Consider the following 23,685-nt stretch of genomic DNA (forward strand, 5'->3'; position numbering starts at 1 on the left):
GCAGACACGGAAGTAAGTTGAGGTTAGAGGTGAAAGGTTTCTTGGAGGAGGTTGACAGCTGTTGCTAACGTGCTAACTTTCATTTGGAGCTGTTTTTAAGTGTCTAATTACACGAATAAAATGGCAGATGATCAAGGAGATGAAGTACATACTCTGCCGTCTATCTTAGTCACAAGCTGTGATTCCAGCTTTAAAGAAGAGGAGCTCATTAGACGTGAGTACAAGGGGGAAATGTATCCAGAGTCGTTAGCCTGGCAGCTATGCTAACGGTAGCTGTCAACAAGAAACATCCATCGTAGTGTCTCCTAATTGCAAATGCGATAATAACTGTTTAATTATCAATTGCATAAAATGTATTGTGCATTAATGTATTGTATAACTATAGCATAAAGCAGTATTTTTTGTAAAGATTGCCCAACTGTCATCTTACAAATCTACATCTGGCTCTTTGCTCGTTTCATGTAACATGCAACGTTTCATTAAAGTCAAATTTCTTTCTTTACACGTTTGTCTGTCATATTGGTTTTCTACAAATACCTTGCTCTTAGAGTATTGATACAACGTGATATAACGGGACAATATGTGGAATCATTTCTGGAATTTACTAATATTCTTGATACAATGATAGTGCAATATATAGCATGACTCAAACATAATATATGTTCACACTGTGCATGTATAAAATCCTGTAAAATTGGGTGAATAAGGTGTATTCTTGTCTATGATTATTATAATCTTTATTCTAATATTAATAATGATCTATCTATCTTTAGTGTTTGCTTTTAGAACAAATGTAGTGAGAGATTCTTTATATCCAGTGTTTTTGTTTTTGTCCAGAAGGCGGCAGTGTTGGGGTTAATTTTTTTACTTGTAGCTTATTTTAGTAGTTGTTTTCACTGCCGGTGGGTTTTGTTTTTTTCAATTCATTTCAAAAACATACTTGGCCAATAACAATTTTGTCTGTATTTATTCCAGAGATCTTGGGCTCAGAATCACTGCCACAAGCTACCAAAATAGAGGAAAGAGTTTCTTGGTTTCCATGGACAATTAACAACAAATACTACACAGCAAACGTCAGTCTATGTGTTGTTTCTAGTAAATTTGACATGAATGCTGAGGTTGCCCGGTCTATGCAAGCATTCATCGTTTATTTTGACAGCAAAAATGTGAGTGATGGACAATTAGACATATTGATCATTTGACAATTTCGCCATTTATGCATGTGCCCTTGATTCACCTCTTTATGCATTTCAGAAAGACGCCCTTAACAGTGTCAACTCCTGGTTATCAGTAGTGGAGGAACTGGCTCCAGAAGTGCTGATCCTAGTGTGTGACCATGTGTGTGACAGTGGTAAGTGTGTTTGGTATCTTTCATCGTTCAGTATTTTTTTTTGTTGCTAAGTTTTGTGTGAATATACCATTGCAGGTGTTAGCAGACAAGAAGCCCAGCAATGGTGTCTGGCTCACGCATTTGAATTAGTAGAGCTCAACCCTGAAGATCTACCTGATGAAGATGGTGAGAGAGAAAACATAGTGAAGTCATGATTGTGCACAAAAATGGTTTTGTTTACAGTCTTTTTTTTACTTTGCATATCCTGTAGATGACTTCCCGGAGTCCACAGGAATAAAAAGAATCCTGCAGGCCCTCAATGCCAACGTGTGGTCCAGTGTCGAGATGAAAGATGGTGAGATTGTACTGCCCTGATGCAAAATGTACAATATCAAGTCACCTTTATTTTTTTATAGCACTTCATACAATAGAAATAGTTTCAAAGCAGCTTCACAGTAATAAACAGGAAGTAACAGAATTTATAATACAAACTTCATCAAATAGAGACATTCTGCTATAAACCAGCTCACATTATTCAGCTCAATTTAGTTCAATAACTGCTTAAAGATCATTCATTATGAAATACCAATGCCATCTACAACAAACCATATTCACAGGTTCATTCTAAGCAATGTTATTTAACTTTTCTTTTTATCATCTTTTAATCCCCTCAGTACATAATCAGGGATTTGGGCTAATGAGCAGCCTGGTGGCCTCTCATCACAACAACCCACGGCCCAGTCAAGAGACACTGGTTAGTCTTTTCTCATTTTCTACTATTTTAAATACTTTTTCTATGTACACAAAAGGCTTATTTCTCTCAAATATTGTTCACAAATCTGTCTAAATCTGTGTTAGTGAGCAGTTCTCCTTTGCCGAGATAATCCATCCACCTCACAGGTGTGGCCAATCAAGATGCTGATTAGACAGCATGATTATTCCACAGGTGTGCCTTAGGCTGGCCACAATAAAAGGCCACTCTAAAATGTGCAGTTTTATCACACAGTACAATGCCACAGATGTCGCAAGTTTTTAGGGAGCGTGCAATTGGCATGCTGACTGCAGGAATGTCCACCAGAGCTGTTACCCGTGAAATGAATGTTCATTTCTCTATCATAAGCCATCTCCAAAGGCATTTCAGAGAATTTGGCAGTAAATCCAACCGGCCTCACAACCGCAGAACACGCGTAACCACACCAGCCCAGGACCTCCACATCCAGCATCTTCACCTCCAAGATCGTCTGAGACCAGCCACCCGGACAGCTGCTGCAACAATTGGTTTGCATATCCAAAGAATTTCTGCACAAACTGTCAGAAACCGTCTCAGGTAAGCTCATCTGCATGCTCGGCGTCCTCATCGGGGTCTCGACCTGACTGCAGTTCGTTGTCGTTACCGACTTGAGTGGGCAAATGCTCACATTCGATGGCGTCTGGCACTTTGGAGAGGTGTTCTCTTCACGGATGAATCCCGGTTTTCACTGTACAGGGCAGATGGCAGACAGCGTTTATGGCGTCGTGTGGGTGAGTGGTTTGCTGATGTCAATGTTGTGGATCAAGTGGCCCATGGTGGCGGTGGGGTTATGGTATGGGCAGACGTATGTTATGGACAACCAACACTGGTACATTTTATTGATGGCATTTTGAATGCACAGAGATACCGTGACGAGATCCTGTGGCCCATTGTTGTGCCATTCATCCACAACCATTACCTCATGTTGCAGCGTGATAATGCACGGCCCCATATTGCAAGGATCTGTACACAATTCCTGGAAGCTGAAAACATCCCAGTTCTTGCATGGCCAGCATACTCACCTGACATGTCACCCATTGAGCATGTTTGGGATGCTCTGGATCGGCGTACATTACAGCGTGTTCCAAAGGAGTGGACCAACATTCCACAGGCCACAATCAACAACCTGATCAACTCTATGCGAAGGAGATGTGTTGCACTGCGTGAGGCAAATGGTGGTCCCAGCAGATACTCATTGGTTTTCGGACCCCCCAGACCCCCCCCCAAATACAGTAAAACGGCATATTTTAGAGTGGCCTTTTATTGTGGCCAGCCTAAGGCACACCTGTGCAATAATCATGCTGTCTAATCAGCATCTTGATATGCCACACCTGTGTGGTGGATGGATTATCTCGGCAAAGGAGAAGTGCTCATTAACACAGATTTAGACAGATTTGAGAACAATATTTGAGAGAAATAGGCCTTTTGTGCACATAGAAAAAGTCTTAGATCTTTGAGTTTTGCTCATGAAAAATGGGGTAAAAAACAAGAGTTGCGTTAATAATTTTGTTCAGTGTATGTAGATGAACATCATTTAGCTTTGTCTGTATATGTTAGAGTCTTAAAAGGGATAGTTCACCCAAAAATGAAAATTCTGTCTTCATTTACTCACCCTCAAGTTGTTCCACACCTGTATGAATTTCTTTCTTCTCCTGAACTCAAAAGATGATATTTTGAAGAATGTCGGTAACCAAACAGTTGACTGTAGACATGGCTGAAAATACTATGGATGTCAACGGGGTCCATCAACTGATTGGTTTATCGAAATTCTTCAAAATATCTTCTTTGTGCTCAGCAGAAGAAATTAATTCATACAGGTTTGGAACAACTTGAGGGTGAGTAAATGATGACAGCATGTTCACTTTTGGTTGAACTATCTGTTATCTAGTTGTAACAGGCTAATTTTTTCTCCCTGTTATTAGTCCTCTCATTCCCCATCCAACAGTACAGATGAAGGCACTGAGAGCCAGAGAGCAGAGAATATGCAGAATAATGCAGTGGACACAGTAGTTGGTATGTATTTTTGCTAATGGCAATATATTTATAGTCATTTTGGAGGTTAATTAATGGTAAAACTTCATAAAAAGTACAAATGGAACAAGCTATTTTTATATATATTTGAACGTACTTCTGTTCGGTGTTTAATGAAATATTTGCCAATCTGTCATAGATCCCATGATTGACATAGATATCCAAGAGTTGGCTAATCTAACAGCTGGGGATGCAGATGTGGAGAATTTTGAACGACTCTTTACAAAATTGAAAGAGATGAAAGGTTAAAAGGACTTATTTATTCACTACTGTTCAAAAGTTTGGGATCATTAAGATTTTGAAAGAAGTCTCTTATGCTCACCAAGGCTGCAATTAGTTGATCAAAAAAAAACCCGGCAATATTTTGAAATATTATTAAGATTTAAAATAACTGTTTTCTATGTTAATGTTTAGCAATGTAATTTATTCCTGTAAATGGTAAAGCTAGCCATTACTCTAGTCTGATTTGGTGCTTAAGAAGCATTTTTATTATTATTATTATTATTATTATTATTGTCAATGTTGTAATTTTTTATACTATTTTATTAGTCCTTGCTAAATAAAAGTATTAATTTCTTTAAAAAAATAACTTGCTGATCTCAAATTTATTGAAATGTATATGTATTTACTGTATGCATATGTTAAATTGAAACATTAAATTCAATTAGAGGCCTGTTTTTTTTACAAATAGTATTCACTATTCTTAAATTTCTAGACAAGGCCTCTTCGTTGCCACATGAACAGAGAAAAGTGCATGCAGAGAAGGTAGTATTCTCTAATTAACACTAATGTTAATACTTTTTCAAATCCAAAACTTGAACTAACAGTAGATTTACCCTCAATCAGGTTGCTAAAGCATTCTGGATGGCTATTGGTGGAGACCAGGATGAGATTGAGGGCCTGTCATCAGGGGAGGAGAGTTAATGCCTGAGTTACTCTTAACCAGCTTCCACTGTTGATACTCATCCAACCCTTCAACCCCATCTTCCCAAATCTGCTCAGCCCAGTCCTGTCCTGTCCCGCCCGAGAAACCAAGATCTGGCATGAGGAACACGCAAAGAATGCGAGCAAAAACAGCAACTGAGATTTTCTGCTGTTACTATAATATAAACATCCAACACCTCAATCAGGCAGTACAGCATCATTATGGGCTTTTGGCTTTAAACATTGTAATCTCAAAGCCATCGAGTGGGTTGCAGGGGGCAAGATTGTTATCTTGTCTGCATTCTGGTGCTTTCAGTGCAAGCCACATACAAGGATGAAGGCTATGGTTCTGTCAAGAGTTGTAAATCATATGACAGATGAGCTGACAAAAATGGATTGTTTTTAAACTTATTTTTCCTTATGTTCTTGATACAAGTCACAATTACGGACTATGCTTGAGCATGTCATTAGCTCTTCATCAATTAAAAGAATCATCTGTCGAATCAATTTAGATGTTCTTTTGTTTAAAAATAGATGTGAAATAAAACATTTCTTTACAAAAGAAATAAAGGCAGTGCAAAAACTGATGCTCTTAAAACATTTTATTATTAAAATGTACATAAAAGTCAATATAACAGTGAATGCAAGAAAAGTGAAGTCTTCGTGAGTGTACGTTACAGAAAAGCAAAAGGGAAATTCAGGGAAAACAAGAAAGAAGCATCAGTTTAAGAATACGAATGAATTAACTGACACTATTAGACAAAGAATGTTGTATTTGCTTCCAAATCAAGAAAGCAAAGAAAAGAAACAGGATATAAGTAATATTCCAGCAAAAATGACAAATCTAATTAATATCACCAGTCCATTGTGTGCTTTGGCCATGTTTGGCACAGATTAAGAGCCAGCAAGATTCAGAGCAAAAGACACAGATTAGGGGAATTAAACACAAGCATCAGTTGTTTCATGAAATATCCATTTGATTTTCAAAATCAAGCAAAGATTGTCAGGATTTTCACGAGCAATGATTCAGTGCTTATTCGTTGAGAAACCAGAATAAAATGAGAAACATGCTTATGGACTGCTGATTTCTGACCATGCATTGAGTTGGATGTTAAATGTCAATACTAGCAAATTCAGGGATTAAATAACTTGAAAAGCAAAGTGTACACATACAAATCTAACCATTTACACTATTCTCTTGTGAAATCAATCTTTATGTAAAAATACAAGCTTCCCAAGAGCTGCCAGCAGTACTTGCCCTCCATTTTTTTTTCTGTGGAAAAAAACAAGCCTATAAATACAATAGGCAATGTTTTACCCTCTCTAAAATCACTGTAAAATAGTGTAGTATGTAGAGATATGAAATGCTGTTATTTGTTGGATGACTTCATGAGCTCAAAAATCAGTTTAATGGATTGACAGTCCTGAGTCCAACACATCTCTTTCATGCACCAATCATACACAGAAGATAATTGATGAAAGGACAATGAAATCAAGTGAATGTTTGAAAGAGAAATGTGATGAATAATAGTGTGGTCACATTTACCACTGTTTGGCAATTTTTTGCTTGCAAAATCCAGTCAGTTTGATATGAAATCCACACGATTGGAATTTGCGATATATTTCCATACAGGTTCTAGTTGGTCACATGGATTCACCTGTGAAAGTGACGTCTGTGTGAGCAGTGCTTCATACATTTACATTTATCAGACAGTTTAGCTTATGTGACCACACCTTAAGGATGTCCATTTTTCTTCAAATCCATGTATAATATGACAGTGATGACCTGCAGATCTGGGTGATAAATACTTTACTACACAAATCTTAATCACAATACTTTAGGGCAGCAGTAAAAATATACTTTCGTGATCTCCATTCAGTTTATGCAAAAATACTTTTTACAAAAATGTCTGCTGAGCAAAATTCAAATGGTAACCATCAAGTTCAAGAAATGTGGCACTATTAGCATTTGTCGTTTACAAATTTCCAATGCTAGTTTCTTATTCACGGCGTCATTGGGTTGTAAAAAGAAGTGCTATCCATAATCAAGGCAAAGTAAATTTTTATAATTTTTACACCCATTTCCTGTCAGAAGTGTAACCTGGTCGACCGTGCATTTGAGACAGACAGCAATTGCAATCACATTGTATTGACCTGTCCAGTGCAGTGCAATTTACTTGAGCACAACAACACACAAACAACTAAACAAAGACATACTGTAACAGTTCACACAAGACCCCTTCACTGAAGGTGGTGGAAACAAAACACTCTTCTCTGAAGGCTTGTCAGGTTCTGCACTAAGTCGCCAGAAATGTCTACCACGCCCCCTATGAGGATATTAATGATTTTGAGCAATCATGTTATGAGCCCATGATTCTAATACCTTAAGATCAAATTAAATGCGTGATACACTTCTTGATAAAAACAAAAAATGACAGAATCATAATTTCATTACCACATTTCAATTCACAATGAGGAAAATGCCTCATTTTAAACTCATCACGACACTCATCAAACATATCAGCATGAGTGTCATAGTTCAAAGTGCTTCAACTGTTCGTGTCAATTTTTGCCTACAGCAAAACACTGGGATCTGTAATTGACTGAAACTGAGGAGTCCAGCGCGTGTTTTCTCCCCATCCTTGATTTTGCGCTGTTTGTTTGCTTGGCATTAAGCAGCAATAGAGGGTGGGTCCTGGGTGTCATTAAATGGTTATGGGCTGAGGGTTCGTCCTATGACACGCTTGAGCAGCGGAGGTTTGGAGAGCCCATCTGAGTGAGCACCTTGTCCAGCCATTGCAGGGGGCCGTTGAGATGCAGCTCTATCCAGCAGGGGGTGCTGGTCACTGTCTGCCGCCTGCAGGAAGGAGAATCTGGGTCAGTAATGTGCTTCCATGCCTTCCAAGCATTTTTAACGCTACAGAGCAGCTGGGAATAGCCATTTTACATAATCAAGGGCAACCATTAGCTTTTTGTGTGCTACTGTCACAGAAATAAAGTGATTAAATACCATGTGTGTGTGTGTTTTTTAAATTTTTTATCGTGTACTGACAATTTTTAAAAAGTGATGTAGATATGGACAACAGTTCCAGAAAATCACTAAGCCTGTTCTACATTTGCATATGCAAATTACATTTTAATTCATACACACATGAAATATATATAAACAAAATATAAAATAATATCAAAAACACAGGAAAATACTTTTAAAATAAATGTTCTATTTGAATACATTTTCAAATAGCGTTTATTCCTGTGAATGCAAAGATTTATTTTCAGCATCATTACTCACATGATCTTTCAGAAATCATTTTTGTGGAAAACATGTGAAAAACTTTCAGGATTTTTGGATGAATAGAGTGCAAAATAACAAGCATTTATTTGAAGTAGAAATCTTTTGTAATTAAGGCTAGGTGAATTTAATGATAAAACAGAATAAAAGCTTTAATTTCTATAAAAAAAATATTGACTACAAACTTTTGAATGGTAGAGTATGTATAATTTATATATATATTTATGTGTGTGTGTGTGTGTGTGTGTGTGTGTGTGTGTGTGTGTGTGTGTGTGTGTGTGTGTACCTGTATTCTGCCCCCCAGCCTTTGACAAAACTCATGCGAATGGTGCACATGCGGGTTAACTGGTACACGGCCTCGAATCCCTGATTCACTGATTGGGCCAATAGAGCTGCAAATTCCTGGTTATTGAAGATCTTCAGATTACAGCCTGAGAGGAAGCAAAACACACACACAAGTATGTATGCTTGAGTGCTTCTATGGAACATAATGAGGAAGTCTGAAACTAGAACATGCCTGAGTGATTCATAGGATGTATATATACACAGCTGCAAATTCATCCAATCACAGTGTACAGAAGGACTGACTCACCTGGAGGAATCTTACACACTGTGGCGGGGTGCCAGCCATACCGCTGGTTACAGTTGGGACTCTGGACAAAAATAGCACTGTCGCTCAGACACTCAGCAAACACCTCACCGCCGATGTAATACAAACGCACGCCTCGGCCTGGGGAAAGGTTATGAAGTTTATGAGCAAGAACAGATTCGGTTCATTTCAGAATCTCTAATTCCAGTATTTTTTATAAATGTACCGATGTGTCTGCGCGTCAGCTCCACGGCTGCGTTGCGGTTGACGTTGGACAGCAGGCCCAGGCAGAAGCGCTCTGCGTTAGACGGGTCCGTAAAGCCATCCACGGTCAGAGATGGTTGCGAGGCATGGAAAGTCTCGCCCACACGCTGATTCAGCTCGTAGTAGGAAATCGAGCACCAAAATGCGGATTCACAATATGTTACCGGCTGCAGATCTAAAAAACACAAATATAATGGGCATGAGAGAGGATCAGAGAAACAAAACAAGTGTAGAACAAAGTGTGAAACAACAGGAAAGGCACTGGACTTTGGGTTCTGGGCCTCCTGGTGTCTCACTGCAGAGGTAGAACAACCCAGCGACAGGATATTATTATTATTACATTATCCTGGGCTGACTGAGAGGACAGGAACAAAGGCTTCTTTTATATGAGGTTTCCTTTTGCACAGCCGAGAGGCAAAGCCTGGGAAACAGGGTTGCCTAACTATTATACACAAGACTCCATTCAGGGATGAGTTGACTGTTAGCTTTTTAAATATATCTATAGTCATTTTTAAAATTCAATATTTATAGATAAATATATGTTTTGTGAGATACGTTTGCAATAGCTAAATAAGTGTTATTTAGATTATTTAATCATATACATAGCTATTTATCCTATTTACTGGATATATACACATTTATATGCATAGGATATATAAAGTTTTAAAAATATATATACTTTTATTCATAAAGGACACATTAAATTGATTAAACGTGACAGTAAAGACATTTAAAAGATTTCAAAAGATTTCTATTCCAAATGAATGCTGGTCTTTTGAACCTTCTATTCATCAAATAAAATGTATATCATGGGGGGAAAAATGTATTATGGTTTCAATAACAAAAACATTATGCAGCTGTTTTCAACACTGATAATAATAATAATACATGTGTCTTGAGCAGCAAATTAACACATATTGAAGGATCATGTGACACTGAAGACAAATAAGTAGGATAAATTAGCCTACATTTTAAAGCTCCAGTAGGTAACTTTTGTAAACAAATATTTGTTAAAACTGTCATTATGTCCTGACAGTAGAATATGAGACAGATAATCTGTGAAAAAATCAAGCTCCTCTGGCTCCTCCCCGTGGTCCAATGCCATTTGCAGAAATACACCGCTCCCGGTCAGAAACAACCAATCAGAGCCAGGAGGAATGTCTTAGCAGTGTCAATCACGCTCGTGTACGCGCTGATCACCCCTCTCTTGCAAAGCGCGAGCGCGTACCGTCGTTCGTGACTCTCCTGTTCGAACTCGTTCATCCAAATGAACAAATCTTTTTTCGAGTCATTTCGTTCATTCAACGAACGAAATGACTCGAAAAAAGATTTGTTCATTTTGATGAACAAGTTCGAACAGGATCACGAATGTGCATCACAGAACAGAGCAAGGCGAGCATTTGTGCTTATAAAACTTAAAGTTTTTTATTTATTTTTGAAATGACCGATCGTTTCGCTAGATAAGACCCTCATTCATCGTCTGGTATCGTTTAAAGCCCTTTGAAGCTGCACTGAAACTGTCATTTGGTCCTTGAAACGTTTGTGTCCTATTGAAGTCCATTATATGGAGAAAAAGCCTGGAATGTTTTCAAAACCTTATTTTCTTTCCGACTGAAGAAAGAAAGACATGGACATCTTGGATGACATGGGGGTGAGTAAATTATCAGCAAAAGTTTTTTTAAAAGTGAACTAATCCTTACTAGCTATTTATAACTTATAGAAAGAGTGCAACGTTATAAAGTTACATGCATTGCAAAATACATAATGATTTGAGGACCAAGTTTGTTTTCAAAGTATGGGAAGGCCATAGTCAATGTAAAGCATATTGTTGATGTTTCGTCCCTATTAGTGAATGTTCCATAACTGTTTATAATCCGCCGTCATCGGTGGTCCTGCTTACTAGCCTGCGCGTTCACGGGGGTTGGACCTGTAAGTTGTGCTTGTTCAAATTTTCAGGCTAAGTCAACATTTTCTCAAAACTCCCTACTGCAGCTTTAAAGTGTACTAAAACACTAAAAAGCTGCTATTTTCAATTTGATAATATTTAGCAATATTACTGTTCTTACTGAATTTTGGATTAAATAAATGCAGCTCTAGAGAGCATCAGACTTCTTTCAAAATCTTTAAAAAAATCGTATAGTGTGTAAACTTTTGAAAGCTAGTATAAATCCTTCAGAAATGTATCTGACTGGCGTCTGAGAACATGACCCTATGCCAGCACCATTACATCACACTTCCTAATATGACTAGTTGATTTTGAAAATATATCCACAAATCCTATTTTTATGGCCAAATGATCCAAACCGATAATGGGTATAAATAATATACAAAATATTTGTTCATGCCTTGCTATTGTTAACAATTGTAGACATGCTTAATGTAGATAGTACAGGATGCTAGTGACGTTACTCATCTGTTTTACCAGCAGTGACTCGTCCTAGTGTTTTCTCATGGGCTTACTGAAGCAGACTTCCGTTCTCACTAATCACCTCACACAGGACCAGGCAGGCAGACCAACGTTATGGAGATAATATGTCAGCGATAATCCAGCCAGATTAAACTCTGACTCACAGTGGGGTGGGAGTGCTTACAGAAATGACTCTCCGGGGTTCCCATCACAACAACACTTTTGAAGGGGTTGATTGTTTTCATGAAACAAACCAACTACACATCCAAGGGAAAAGGTGCCGAAAGTAAAAGCCAAAGTTGCCGCCTTTTGCAAACGGTGCATTTTAGATTATGGGTATAAAATTACAAATTATAAGGATGCGCTGCACATAATACTTATCCATCAGTATGACTGAATATAAATCACTTTTAATGAACATTTTTGATTAAAGGCAGGGTAGGTAGAAATCCCCAAAAATACTTTTTTCCAAATTTGTTTAAACTGTCTTTATATATCAATGCATAATTAAAATGCAAGTACTCTGGAAAATAAATTTTAAGAATCGATTGTCTGTAGTCCTCTCAGGACTGCAATAATCACAGCTCATTGTTCCATTAACTCCCACCCCCTCCCTTCTTGGCTCCTTCCAAAGCCACGCCCCCAAAACACATGAACGCGCGATCCCAGCCGTTCGCTCAGCTGGAAGAGTCGACGCGTTTACCAGCGCCGAGCAGAGAGGAGCACAGTGCATGTAGTGACATCATGTCAGAATCACAAGTAATAAAATAACTAAATTTATCAGTATGAATATAAACAATTAACAGGGCTGTTAGTACTCACTATCAAGCTCGCATATCGATACATACTGGTAAAGTTTTAAATATTTTACTAGCTCGTAACGGAATCAAACTAAATATAAGGCAAAGCTATAAATAGCGTAATTGATACACGTTTGCCGTTACTATCAGTTACACTGTGATGAAGGTGAATTTGTAAGATTCATAACTTAAGATTGTTTACAGATAAACTGAGTAACATACACTCAAACACCTTCTCACAACTGCATTGCAGACACATAATATAACACACACACACAACATATATTGTATGACACATACAGATACACAGTGTTGGGAAAGTTCACTTTCTACATGAACTAGTTCAAAGTTCAGTTCAAAAATTTTAAAATGAACTAGTTCAGTTCATAGTTCATACTTCACAATTTTGAAGTAAGTTCACGGTTCCAAAAAATGAACTAGTTCATAGGTTTTTTTTCCATATGTTGCTGCGAGCTATTTTTTTTTTAATTATTGCCACAACCCATATACAACCACAGACAGCGGTTATTTTATCGGCGGGCAAAGTTTGCACAGAAATGTAAGATTTTTTCCCATCCTCACCGACCTTGTCTTAAAACTGATCATACGATACGACGCCTCCTCGATGCTTTGTCGACTACATGCTGCTTTTTGTGTTGATGACGCATGCGACGCGACGGTGCGACACTGGTGGCTTGTGTTGCCAGATTGGGTTTTTCTTTCGCTACATATTAAGACAGTTTAACGGAAGTTACACCTATAAAAAAGCATCATAGGGCGTAGGAAAAAGGTAGATAAGATGGCTTCTACAAGATTTGTTTCAAGTTTCAAGTATAATTCCTAAACTACATTAGTGTTATTTTATTAATTTGACAACTTTACTATTACTAGTATTTTCCACATGTTAGAATAATAGTAAAGGAGTAGTAGGTGTACAAACGTTTGGTTATCTATATCACTGTATGACAATCTGGGATCTTACCTAGGTTGCTGTTTGCAGGAGAGACAGGGTTGGGTGAAAGATTTGGGGAACCTGAAAAATAGATTTAGAAAATTGTAAACTAATATATTCAGCTCTGGTATCTAATAGCAACTGCTTGTTTGTGATCCCAGGGCTCTAACCTGTGTCCATGCTGTGGTTCATTTGGTGGTCACTGGTTTCCCCATCCTCACTTAGGTAGCCTGGAGGAGGGGTCTCTGAAGCATAAATCAGACATATAGTGTTATTAAGCACCACACATACGCCAAATGTACAATGCAAGACATAAGATGGTCTCCCTGCAGAACACATATTTAAAGATTCAACAGTTAGTGGTGTGTTGACCATTTATTTACAGCCATAAAGGGTTAGATATTTCTGTCCTTAATTGTCATGAAACAACATGAGGGTGAGTAATTAATGTCAGAAATGTCATTTTTGGGTGAACTATCCCTTTAATTATCAATCGACATTGTCAATTGTCTTGGTACCAGAGGCTGAAACTGTATCAAAGCCAAAATCGTGTGGATCCAACAATACTAGTTGCAGAATTAAAATATGAAAGGGTGAAAGCTCTCTTTGTAGCATGAGCTTGGCTTTATGAAGAACTTTACTCAAATGCCACAATGAAAATATGTCCTATAGTGAGAAGGTCTGCCTGGAATTTTTTATTTATTTTCCTCAAGTCATATGAAATACTTAACACCAACAGTCTTGAGCCTTGATATGATGTTACCAGTCATGAGATCAGAACTTTGATCTCTCCTTGTCTTATTCTCTTTTACCAACTTCATTAAGATGCCAGACTAAACGCTTTGATTTTGACAAAACAGCTTAAACGAACTGAGACACGACAAAATCAACTCCAACAAATGTGGCTATGAGCCAGCGTGTGTGTGTGTGTCAGAGTGAGTAATGCCTGTTGTGTAGTCCTGAGGGCATGTCTGGGTGAAAGTTAATGTGTGATTTTTAGAGAGAAAACAGAAAACATGTTTGTCACCCGGTATATAGTTGCTCGGAGGCTCAATGCCCGCTGGGAATATGGTGTTCTCAGGGATGGAGTAATCATCCAGGGGAGGGAAGTCTGTGGGGATATCAGCATGCCGAGGAACCAGGACCGGAGGCAACACTGCACACACACACACACACACACACACACAGAGAAAAAAACGAGAAAAAATACGAATTAATCCCAATAAATAACTCAAATTAGTTTCATATGAAAAACTGATTATAAAAATTCAACAATCATTGAATGAGTGAAACACCTTCAGGACTTACCTGGTGTCTCCACACGTTGGTAGTGGTAAGGGTTCACACACACCTCGTCCTTCTTCATGTGGAAAGCAAACTCACACAAGTCTACGGCACGCAGTTCATGGTGGGACTGCAGGTCAGGCCAACGCCACAGACGGCAGTAGATCACATGGGGGAGGCCTTTTCTGTGAGATACCTGTAGACGGCCATCCAGAGACCTGCACATAATGTTCAGGAGACGATTAAAAAAATTAAAAAACAGTCTCATGAAAGTTAACACAATAATCATTCTACCTTCTTAATATTGACAGAACACTTAACATACAGTATGACTAAAAAAAACAATGACTCTTATGAGCTGTTTTTTATTATTATTATTGGACATAAAAACACATATTACTGCTTTGAATTCATTTAATGAGTCACTTGCTTACTGAATTACTAAATTGAAGTTTTTCAGTGGGTCATTTATTATGTCCAATTCAAACTAAGAACTGTGCAAGTAACCATTGTGTTTTACTTGCGGCCCATGGTATCTAAATCAGTGTAATTATTAACGGTTTATGATAAAGTGTATTTAAAAGTAAATATTCTGAACAGAGTTTTGTTGTAATAAATAGTACAAAAGTTAAAAGGGAATACTTAGAAATATATACATGAGTCAAAATCTGTTAAGGGGTAATAATGGAACAACAGCTTTAAAAAGTGATTTTTCACTATAACTTACAACAGGATCTGATTTTAAAGGGTTTGAATAAATTATATTTGTTAAGAGGCAATAAAAACATAAAAAACAGTCCTTTCCTGGTATAAAATCAACTTGATTTTCAAAGGTCAATGAATTTGAAACGGCTGAATGTAACATTTTTGACAAGCCAAACAAGTCAGTCTCGAGGGCAACATGGAATTTATTCAAGCCACAAAATAAACCTCATTCCGTAAAATAAGTAAAATGAACTGTGCAAAAAGCATTTGAAAAGTCTCCAGCACATTTTATAATTACCCAGTGTATAATGAACATATCTCACTCCTAATGCACGTTATCATGTCCGTCAAAAACTTTGGCTGGCTGTCGGTTGGAATACTAGAACTAAAAACATTGACATAACACACTCATGGGCATCATTCACTTCACTGAATACTTGCCGGTATTATTGCCGCTGAGTGAAATTCTTCACACTGCATGCTAAAGAGAATGAACGCCAATCCAAGTTAGTAAACATCATTCAACGTGTTGGTTTTGACTGACATCTTTTATGCACTACGCATTCCAATTCTGACATTCTTCATTTGAATCATTTTTAAAAATATTTTTCTATTCTTGGCTGATCTTTTTATGCTTTGATCATGCTTTGTTACATTTAATTACCCCTTAGCATATTTTTTATTTTATTTTTATAAGGAAAATAAATAAATAGTAAGGGGGAGGCGATGGAATCGTTAATGAAATTATTTAATGGAACAGAATTTTAAAACATATTCATTAAATTCCTTATGATTACCATCCCTATAGTAGTGGAAGATAAACAATGACAAAACTATTAACATTAATTCACTGGCTTTCTATTCACATTCTATTTGCATTACAAAACATTGTTATATAATATAATTATTGTATATATTAGTGGTGCAAGGAATCATAAAACTCACGGTTCAGATCATATTACGGTTTTTGAGTCATGAATCGGATAATTTTTTCGGATCTGGGGGCAAATGTAACTTTGCCTTCTATTTATTACTTAAAGTACACTTTCGATACCACAGCAGAAAAATGTGTTACTGTCCAAACTAATAAAGTACAAACATTATAAAGACAACTGAACAATCAGTAATAAAAAGAACACACTAATTACAAGCATAGATAAATACAATATAACAAAGTTGCACATAATGTAAAGTCTAACAGTAGTATTCAGGTACAGAAATGCAATACGTGTAAAATCACTTAGTGTTCACTGTATAAATTAAATATAGATTAATCTTTGTTAAATCTTTTGTTGTTTGACAACAGTTAACAATGACAACAGGTATTTGTAAGCTGCTGTCACTTTAAGAACTAATATACGGATCCAATATTATGATACACATCCGTTTTCTTTCTCTGCTGTTTATGTTCACTTAAGACACATCCAACTGCATTTGCTAGAACACTTGCTGAGACGGGTATTTTGACAATTTTGTGTGTGTCCATTAAAGTGCAAGGTATGATGACCGAGAGAGCTCAACATGCTGCAACTGAAGTAAACAATGCAAATAGAAAAAACACCAGCAAATTAAGAAAACATATTCATCAGTTTGACTACACTATGTGCTACAAAAGTTCACAATGCAACCAAATACAGAAACGCGCTGCAAATAGCACAGACCGCAACAAAGATGTTTCAAGAGGACCCCAACAAGTGACGACCCTGGCTGGGACCACTTATTTTTCAATGTCTACTCGTAAACTATGTCTAAGATTTTTGTTTATCTTAACATCCTGATTGTATATGCGTTGTGAGTATTTGCAGCGCATTTCTGGATTTGGGTGTGTTGAGTGAATATTTGCAGCACGTTTCTGTATTTGTGTGTGTTGTGAGTATTTGCAGTGCGTTTCTGTATTTGTGTGCGTTGAGTATTTGTGTGCATTGTGAGTATTTGCAGTGCTTTTCTTTATTTGGTTGCATTGTGAGTATTTGCAGTGCGTTTCTGTATTTGGGTGCATTGTGAGTATTTGCAGTGCGTTTCTGTATTTGTGTGCGTTGAGTATTTGTGTGCATTTTGAGTATTTGCAGTGCTTTTCTTTATTTGGGTGCATTGTGAGTATTTGCAGTGCGTTTCTGTATTTGGGTGCATTGTGAGTATTTGCAGTGTGTTTCTGTATTTGTGTGCGTTGAGTATTTGTGTGCATTTTGAGTAATTGCAGTGCTTTTCTTTATTTGGGTGCATTGTGAGTATTTGCAGTGCGTTTCTGTATTTGGGTGCATTGTGAGTATTTGCAGTGCGTTTCTGTATTTGGGTGCATTGTGAGTATTTGCAGTGCGTTTCTGTATTTGTGTGCGTTGAGTATTTGTGTGCATTTTGAGTATTTGCAGTGCTTTTCTTTATTTGGGTGCATTGTGAGTATTTGCAGTGCGTTTCTGTATTTGGGTGCATTGTGAGTATTTGCAGTGTGTTTCTGTATTTGTGTGCGTTGAGTATTTGTGTGCATTTTGAGTAATTGCAGTGCTTTTCTTTATTTGGGTGCATTGTGAGTATTTGCAGTGCGTTTCTGTATTTGGGTGCATTGTGAGTATTTGCAGTGCGTTTCTGTATTTGGGTGCATTGTGAGTATTTGCAGTGCGTTTCTGTATTTGGGTGCATTGTGAGTATTTGCAGTGCGTTTCTGTATTTGTGTGCGTTGAGTATTTGTGTGCATTGTGAGTATTTGCAGTGCTTTTCTTTATTTGGGTGCATTGTGAGTATTTGCAGTGCGTTTCTGTATTTGGGTGCATTGTGAGTATTTGCAGTGTGTTTCTGTATTTGGGTGCATTGTGAGTATTTGCAGTGTGTTTCTGTATTTGTGTGCGTTGAGTATTTGTGTGCATTTTGAGTAATTGCTGTGCTTTTCTTTATTTGGGTGCATTGTGAGTATTTGCAGTGCGTTTCTGTATTTGGGTGCATTGTGAGTATTTGCAGTGCGTTTCTGTATTTGTGTGCGTTGTGAGTATTTGCAGTGCGTTTCTGTATTTGTGTGCGTTGAGTATTTGTGTGCATTGTGAGTATTTGCAGTGCTTTTCTTTATTTGGGTGCATTGTGAGTATTTGCAGTGCGTTTCTGTATTTGGGTGCATTGTGAGTATTTGCAGTGTGTTTCTGTATTTGGGTGCATTGTGAGTATTTGCAGTGTGTTTCTGTATTAAGGTGCATTGAGTATTTGTGTGCATTTTGAGTAATTGCAGTGCTTTTCTTTATTTGGGTGCATTGTGAGTATTTGCAGTGTGTTTCTGTATTTAGGTGCATTGAGTATTTGTGTGCATTTTGAGTAATTGCTGTGCTTTTCTTTATTTGGGTGCATTGTGAGTATTTGCAGTGCGTTTCTGTATTTGGGTGCATTGTGAGTATTTGCAGTGCTTTTCTTTATTTGGGTGCATTGTGAGTATTTGCAGTGCGTTTCTGTATTTGGGTGCATTGTGAGTATTTGCAGTGTGTTTCTGTATTTGTGTGCGTTGAGTATTTGTGTGCATTTTGAGTAATTGCAGTGCTTTTCTTTATTTGGGTGCATTGTGAGTATTTGCAGTGCGTTTCTGTATTTGGGTGCATTGTGAGTATTTGCAGTGCGTTTCTGTATTTGGGTGCATTGTGAGTATTTGCAGTGCGTTTCTGTATTTGGGTGCATTGTGAGTATTTGCAGTGCGTTTCTGTATTTGTGTGCGTTGAGTATTTGTGTGCATTATGAGTATTTGCAGTGCTTTTCTTTATTTGGGTGCATTGTGAGTATTTGCAGTGCGTTTCTGTATTTGGGTGCATTGTGAGTATTTGCAGTGTGTTTCTGTATTTGGGTGCATTGTGAGTATTTGCAGTGTGTTTCTGTATTTAGGTGCATTGTGAGTATTTGCAGTGTGTTTCTGTATTTAGGTGAGTTGTGAGTATTTGCAGTGCTTTTCTTTATTTGGGTGCATTGTGAGTATTTGTAGCGCATTTCTGTATGTGGGTGCATTGTAAGTATTTGCAGCATGTGTTGTCAAACTGATGAAAATGTTTTCTTTATTTGCAAGTGTTTTCTTCAGTTGCAGCGCGTTGAGCTCTCTCGGCCACCGAAGCAAGGAGAGGCGAAAGAAACGTTTTTGCGCATTTAAAACACGCCTCTCTGTAAGAGCGCACTTTAGGAGCGTGCGGATAACAGCGGACGTTCTCTTTCACCTCTTCTTGCGTTTGAATGGTTTAAAATCGCCTGAAAGTGTAAATTGGTCAGACAAAACACGTGAAAATGATACATTTTTACTGATGGTTAAACTTTACAATTAATGTGTGCAGATCCGTGGGATCAACTGCGATCTGCTGCATCCCTAGTATATAACTGCAGAAAACAATTCAGTTAAAATGTTATAACCTCGCTGTTTCTAAAACATAATTTGCCTGATTGCACAATGTACAACGTAATTAAAGTGAAAGCCCTATAAATCTTTCCCTGTGAGTCTTTTAATAGCCTTGCTTCGCAGAAGTCAGGATATTCAAATGTGCAAGAGAGACCCTTTTAGTTGAAAGTGAATCAGGCTTTATTTTCATACAGAGGGGAGAGGTCACCGGCTGTGAAAAGAGAAAGCCGCAGAAAAGGCATGAATGATCCTCATGCTATTGTGGTCTATGCACTATGGCAGCCATTGCTAATGAATTTCATCACAATAATACATTTTCACCCTACATCGGGATTATCCTAATTCTTTAAAAAGCTCAAAGGACTGACAGAAGATGAACAGGGAAAGCGAGCGAGTGAATTTAGGGAAGTATCTAGCTTGAGTTCAGAAGGAGGGGAAAGACAGCGTGGCAGAGCAGACACTGAGACGAGTGCCGGCACACTTTTCCAATGTAGTGTTTACCTATTCATTCAGCTATGCACCAGCAGTATGAATGCCAGCATTCTGCACAAGAAATGTCTGTATTTTTCAGACAGAGGAAAAATATCAACACAGAATTTAATGTGCTGTCTATCATCTTTTACATAATATGTTTGTGAATTTAGCTTTAACACAAGTAGTGGTTGATTGATATGAGTTTTATAATAGTGGAAGCCTATAAATAGAGAACAAGGTTGGCTTTGAACAAGGTGACTGATGAATTACCTGAATAAAATTATTTACATCAATTTGTTATTTTTGCTTATAGAACAAATGTAAAACAATATGTATTTAAGATAAAAAAATATGTAAATATAAAAAAATATGAATTCTGAAAACGTACAATTCAGCTGAAAATTCCTAAATTATTACAATATTGTCTGGTTAATTGGTGCTAAAAGATGGATTTAAAGGGATGTTTAGCCAAAAATTTTAAATGCTTTCATTACTTAGTCACATTCATTTCATTCCAAAATGGAATGCTGTATTTTTTTTTTGTCCATGGAGCACAAAAGGAGAATTTGAAAAATCTTCACACACACTTTTCCATTAAACAAAAGCTCATAGGTGACCACATCTATCAAGCTCTATGAATTACAACAAATACTATGCACGATCATCACAAGTCCTTCAAAAGCAATACGCTGTTTTTGGGTAAAATGAAGTCACTGCAAATCTTGCCCTCAACTGTAGCTTTAAAATATGGAGCCTTTCAATGGATTGCATCAGGTTGGATGCCAATTACATCATTAAACCATATTGGAGTCGAGAACTAGAGAAGCGAAAATTTAAATAAGGATATTTGGATCCTGACTTTCACTATGAAGCTGCCTGATTATTTATCTTTTTATGTATCGCAGGAAAAATAACAAAATGCCTGTTTTGGGGGAACTATTCCTATATTATTGCTCTTTAAACATCTACACCAATATCACATTTAAAGAAATAAGTCAGCCAACTGCATATGCCTTGAATGCAACATCAGACAAGGCACGACAAGCTGTTGACCAGACCCTCTGTGAGTTTGCAACTTGACAAAGACAAGACAGATTATCATGTTGTCTGACTCAGTCAATGGAGACAAAGCAAAGTCCTGGAGTCTCCCACAGTCACCACCACAGCTCAGCTGAAAACAGACACACAATTTCCATTCCTTCTGTTCAAGTCAAACTGACCTCCAGACTGACCTGAAAGTCACACACAGCAGAACTCATTCACCCTTCTGTCAAAGCCAAGAGCAGCCGTCTTTCTGTGCCACCCCCTCCAGTACACACACTGCCTCTCTAAAATCAACAATGGAGTCATACACGACAACAACATGACTGAACCCAGATATCAACATGGTAAATAATTCGGGTGTTTTAAAATAAAAAAAGGGAACCGGAGAGAGTTGAGGAGGAAAGGCGGGGAGTGTGTGGCACACCAGTAACCTCAGAGTTTCCTCTTCGAGCAGCAGTGTTTGTTGTCTACTCTCCCACATACGCCTCTCTCACACAAATTCACATCTGTGGAGTCACATTAAATCCATTAGTCATCATCATTGCCTCTAACCTGACCTCAAATCAAACCAGTCTTACCACTGAATTTTTTTTGCTGTTGACTACTCCATTTAAGGAAAGTGTTCCATAACGGTCATTGTGCGAAATTATCTGAAAGTAAAAGATCTAAAACTACAGTAATAATTTCACTGACAATTGCATTGTTGTTGTTAGTTCACACTTAGGGTTAGCAATTTCCTAGTGTTAGGGATGCACCGAAATTTCGGGCGCCGAAAATTATCGTCCAAAAAACGGCATTTTGGGTTTTTGCGCCGAAAGGGAAATATGGCCAAAAAAACAACAACAACAACACACACATACATACATATATAAATAATTTTAATTTCGGTGCATCCCTACTTAGTATTAAACTTCAAAGCTTGTCCATATCGTTTTTGTGCTATGAAAATGAGAAAAATCAAAACTTATAATAAAAATATTACTAACAGATAGAACGATAAATAGACTGACATACATTCTAGAATGATAGATTAGAACGATAGATAGATTGTTTGTTTAAACATTTTATTACATGGATGTTTCAGTCATGAATTACATACTATAGACAAACTCAGAAAGACATTTTCAGCAGTTAGCATGCCACACTTTGGTTAGTGGCCCTCAGAATATCTGTGCTGTATTTGAATAAGCGAGTGGAGCAGGAAGTAGCATAACCTCAGAGAAGCCTGTGAGCAGGTGATGATTTCCTGCTCTTGTTCTGTTGCACACATGTACAGACTTCCCCTTGCCACCCAGCTGGCCACTAATGTGTAGGGACTAGGGAGCACCAGGACCTCACAGATTGTATTGTATCCGTTGAGTATTTTAAAACAAGCCTAACGCCAACCTTTTACACTCAACCACAATCCAGAACAACCCACGCCCTCCACAGACCTTAAACTTCATTCTTGATCTCTGAATAACCATCCCACATTGTGTGTTAAATAAACACACTTTCAGCTGTGTTTTAAGTACAGAGAAAGTCTGTCTGAGTTTGAGTGTGAGACATCCAGGTGAATGTTTTGAATGCTGTTTTGTGAGTATTTGCTTACTATTTACAGGAGATGTTTAAAAAAAATACAATGAGAGATGTCACAGTAGTTTGGAGGTTTGCTTGACAGAGTAGTGAAAACAAGAGAAGAGGTGCAAAACAGAAGCATACACTAATTTCCTGTGTAACCGCTGCTTTAAAAGGGGCAGGATGTATGTGGTCAAACAACACAGGCGCTCATGTCAGGCACTGCACTTAAACTTCAGCTGCATCTCCTAACACACTTTTTTGAAAGTAGCTCAAGACACTGACAATGCACATGCTGCATAAGTGACAATTACTAGAGTAGATCGCAAATAGCCTACATGTCAAGTCAAGAGAGGTACAACAATAATTAAATTGAATATATTTCTGAATCTATCACAGAGAAATTAACACCTGCCACTAACCAAATGCTGGTCATTTTTGGACAGGTGACGTGCAAGACCTGTACGTTTTCAAGTTCTGGGGTCTCAAGACTTTTGTCGTAATTGAGGTTCACTGACAGTGAAGCTTTGGGGGTGTTGATGGATTTGATCCACTCGATCTATGTTTTGATCATCGTTCTGAATTCGATCCGGACATACAGAAGTCTTTAAAAAAAAACTTGATTTTTTTATTCAAAATGTAGCTTTTTTATGAATCTTACCCACATTCAAGTGTTGATACTGCATGAAGCTAGAATAAACCCTAATTTGTTTGGACAAAAAAATGTGCAGTGAAAAATAATAATATTAAAACTTACATATTGAAATTTGTGTGAATCAATATTTGTTCTGTTTTTAAGTACACTAGAAGACATCAAACAGATTCACTAAAAGCATCAAAGCCTTTAAGGGGCAGTGCTGATATAATCCCTGAACTTTGCCAAGCAAGAAT

The 23,685-nt window shown here is 37.6% G+C and overlaps 2 protein-coding genes across 2 annotated transcripts in view; one reads left to right on the top strand and one right to left on the bottom strand.

Moving 5' to 3' along the window:
• The first annotated feature begins 2 nt into the window (after positions 1–2).
• On the top strand, positions 3–6,145 carry aagab (alpha and gamma adaptin binding protein). Its single transcript, XM_077248926.1, has 10 exons — positions 3–214; positions 976–1,166; positions 1,255–1,351; positions 1,427–1,516; positions 1,602–1,685; positions 2,005–2,084; positions 4,043–4,133; positions 4,291–4,395; positions 4,867–4,916; positions 4,998–6,145. Exons 1-10 carry the CDS (start codon positions 121–123, stop codon positions 5,073–5,075), a joined length of 960 nt encoding a protein of 319 aa, XP_077105041.1. The 5' UTR covers positions 3–120; the 3' UTR covers positions 5,076–6,145.
• The window catches only part of smad3b (SMAD family member 3b), a 25,266-nt gene continuing 7,243 nt past the window's right edge, over positions 5,663–23,685 (bottom strand). The window contains exons 2-9 of the mRNA XM_077248924.1: positions 14,688–14,881; positions 14,407–14,535; positions 13,550–13,624; positions 13,410–13,460; positions 9,183–9,395; positions 8,960–9,097; positions 8,654–8,798; positions 5,663–7,932 (exon numbers count right to left, since the gene is read on the bottom strand). Coding sequence (XP_077105039.1) covers positions 7,809–7,932; positions 8,654–8,798; positions 8,960–9,097; positions 9,183–9,395; positions 13,410–13,460; positions 13,550–13,624; positions 14,407–14,535; positions 14,688–14,881 — 1,069 coding nt within the window. The 3' untranslated portion in view covers positions 5,663–7,808. The remainder of the gene's footprint in view (positions 7,933–8,653; positions 8,799–8,959; positions 9,098–9,182; positions 9,396–13,409; positions 13,461–13,549; positions 13,625–14,406; positions 14,536–14,687; positions 14,882–23,685) is intronic.

This window comes from Siphateles boraxobius, unplaced genomic scaffold (genome assembly GCF_051911475.1).
Source record: "Siphateles boraxobius isolate OS27281-9 unplaced genomic scaffold, OSU_SipBor_1 31, whole genome shotgun sequence".
NCBI classification, from domain to species: Eukaryota; Metazoa; Chordata; class Actinopteri; order Cypriniformes; family Leuciscidae; genus Siphateles; species Siphateles boraxobius.

What these genes read in the sequence shown, in the direction of transcription:
- aagab (XM_077248926.1), top strand. Translation starts at nt 121, where the DNA reads ATGGCAGATGATCAAGGAGATGAAGTACATACTCTGCCGTCTATCTTA. An exon ending in AGATCTACCTGATGAAGATG is followed by an intron (nt 1,517 to 1,601) that starts GTGAGAGAGAAA and finishes CATATCCTGTAG; the next exon opens with ATGACTTCCCGGAGTCCACA. An exon ending in GAAAAGTGCATGCAGAGAAG is followed by an intron (nt 4,917 to 4,997) that starts GTAGTATTCTCT and finishes ACCCTCAATCAG; the next exon opens with GTTGCTAAAGCATTCTGGAT.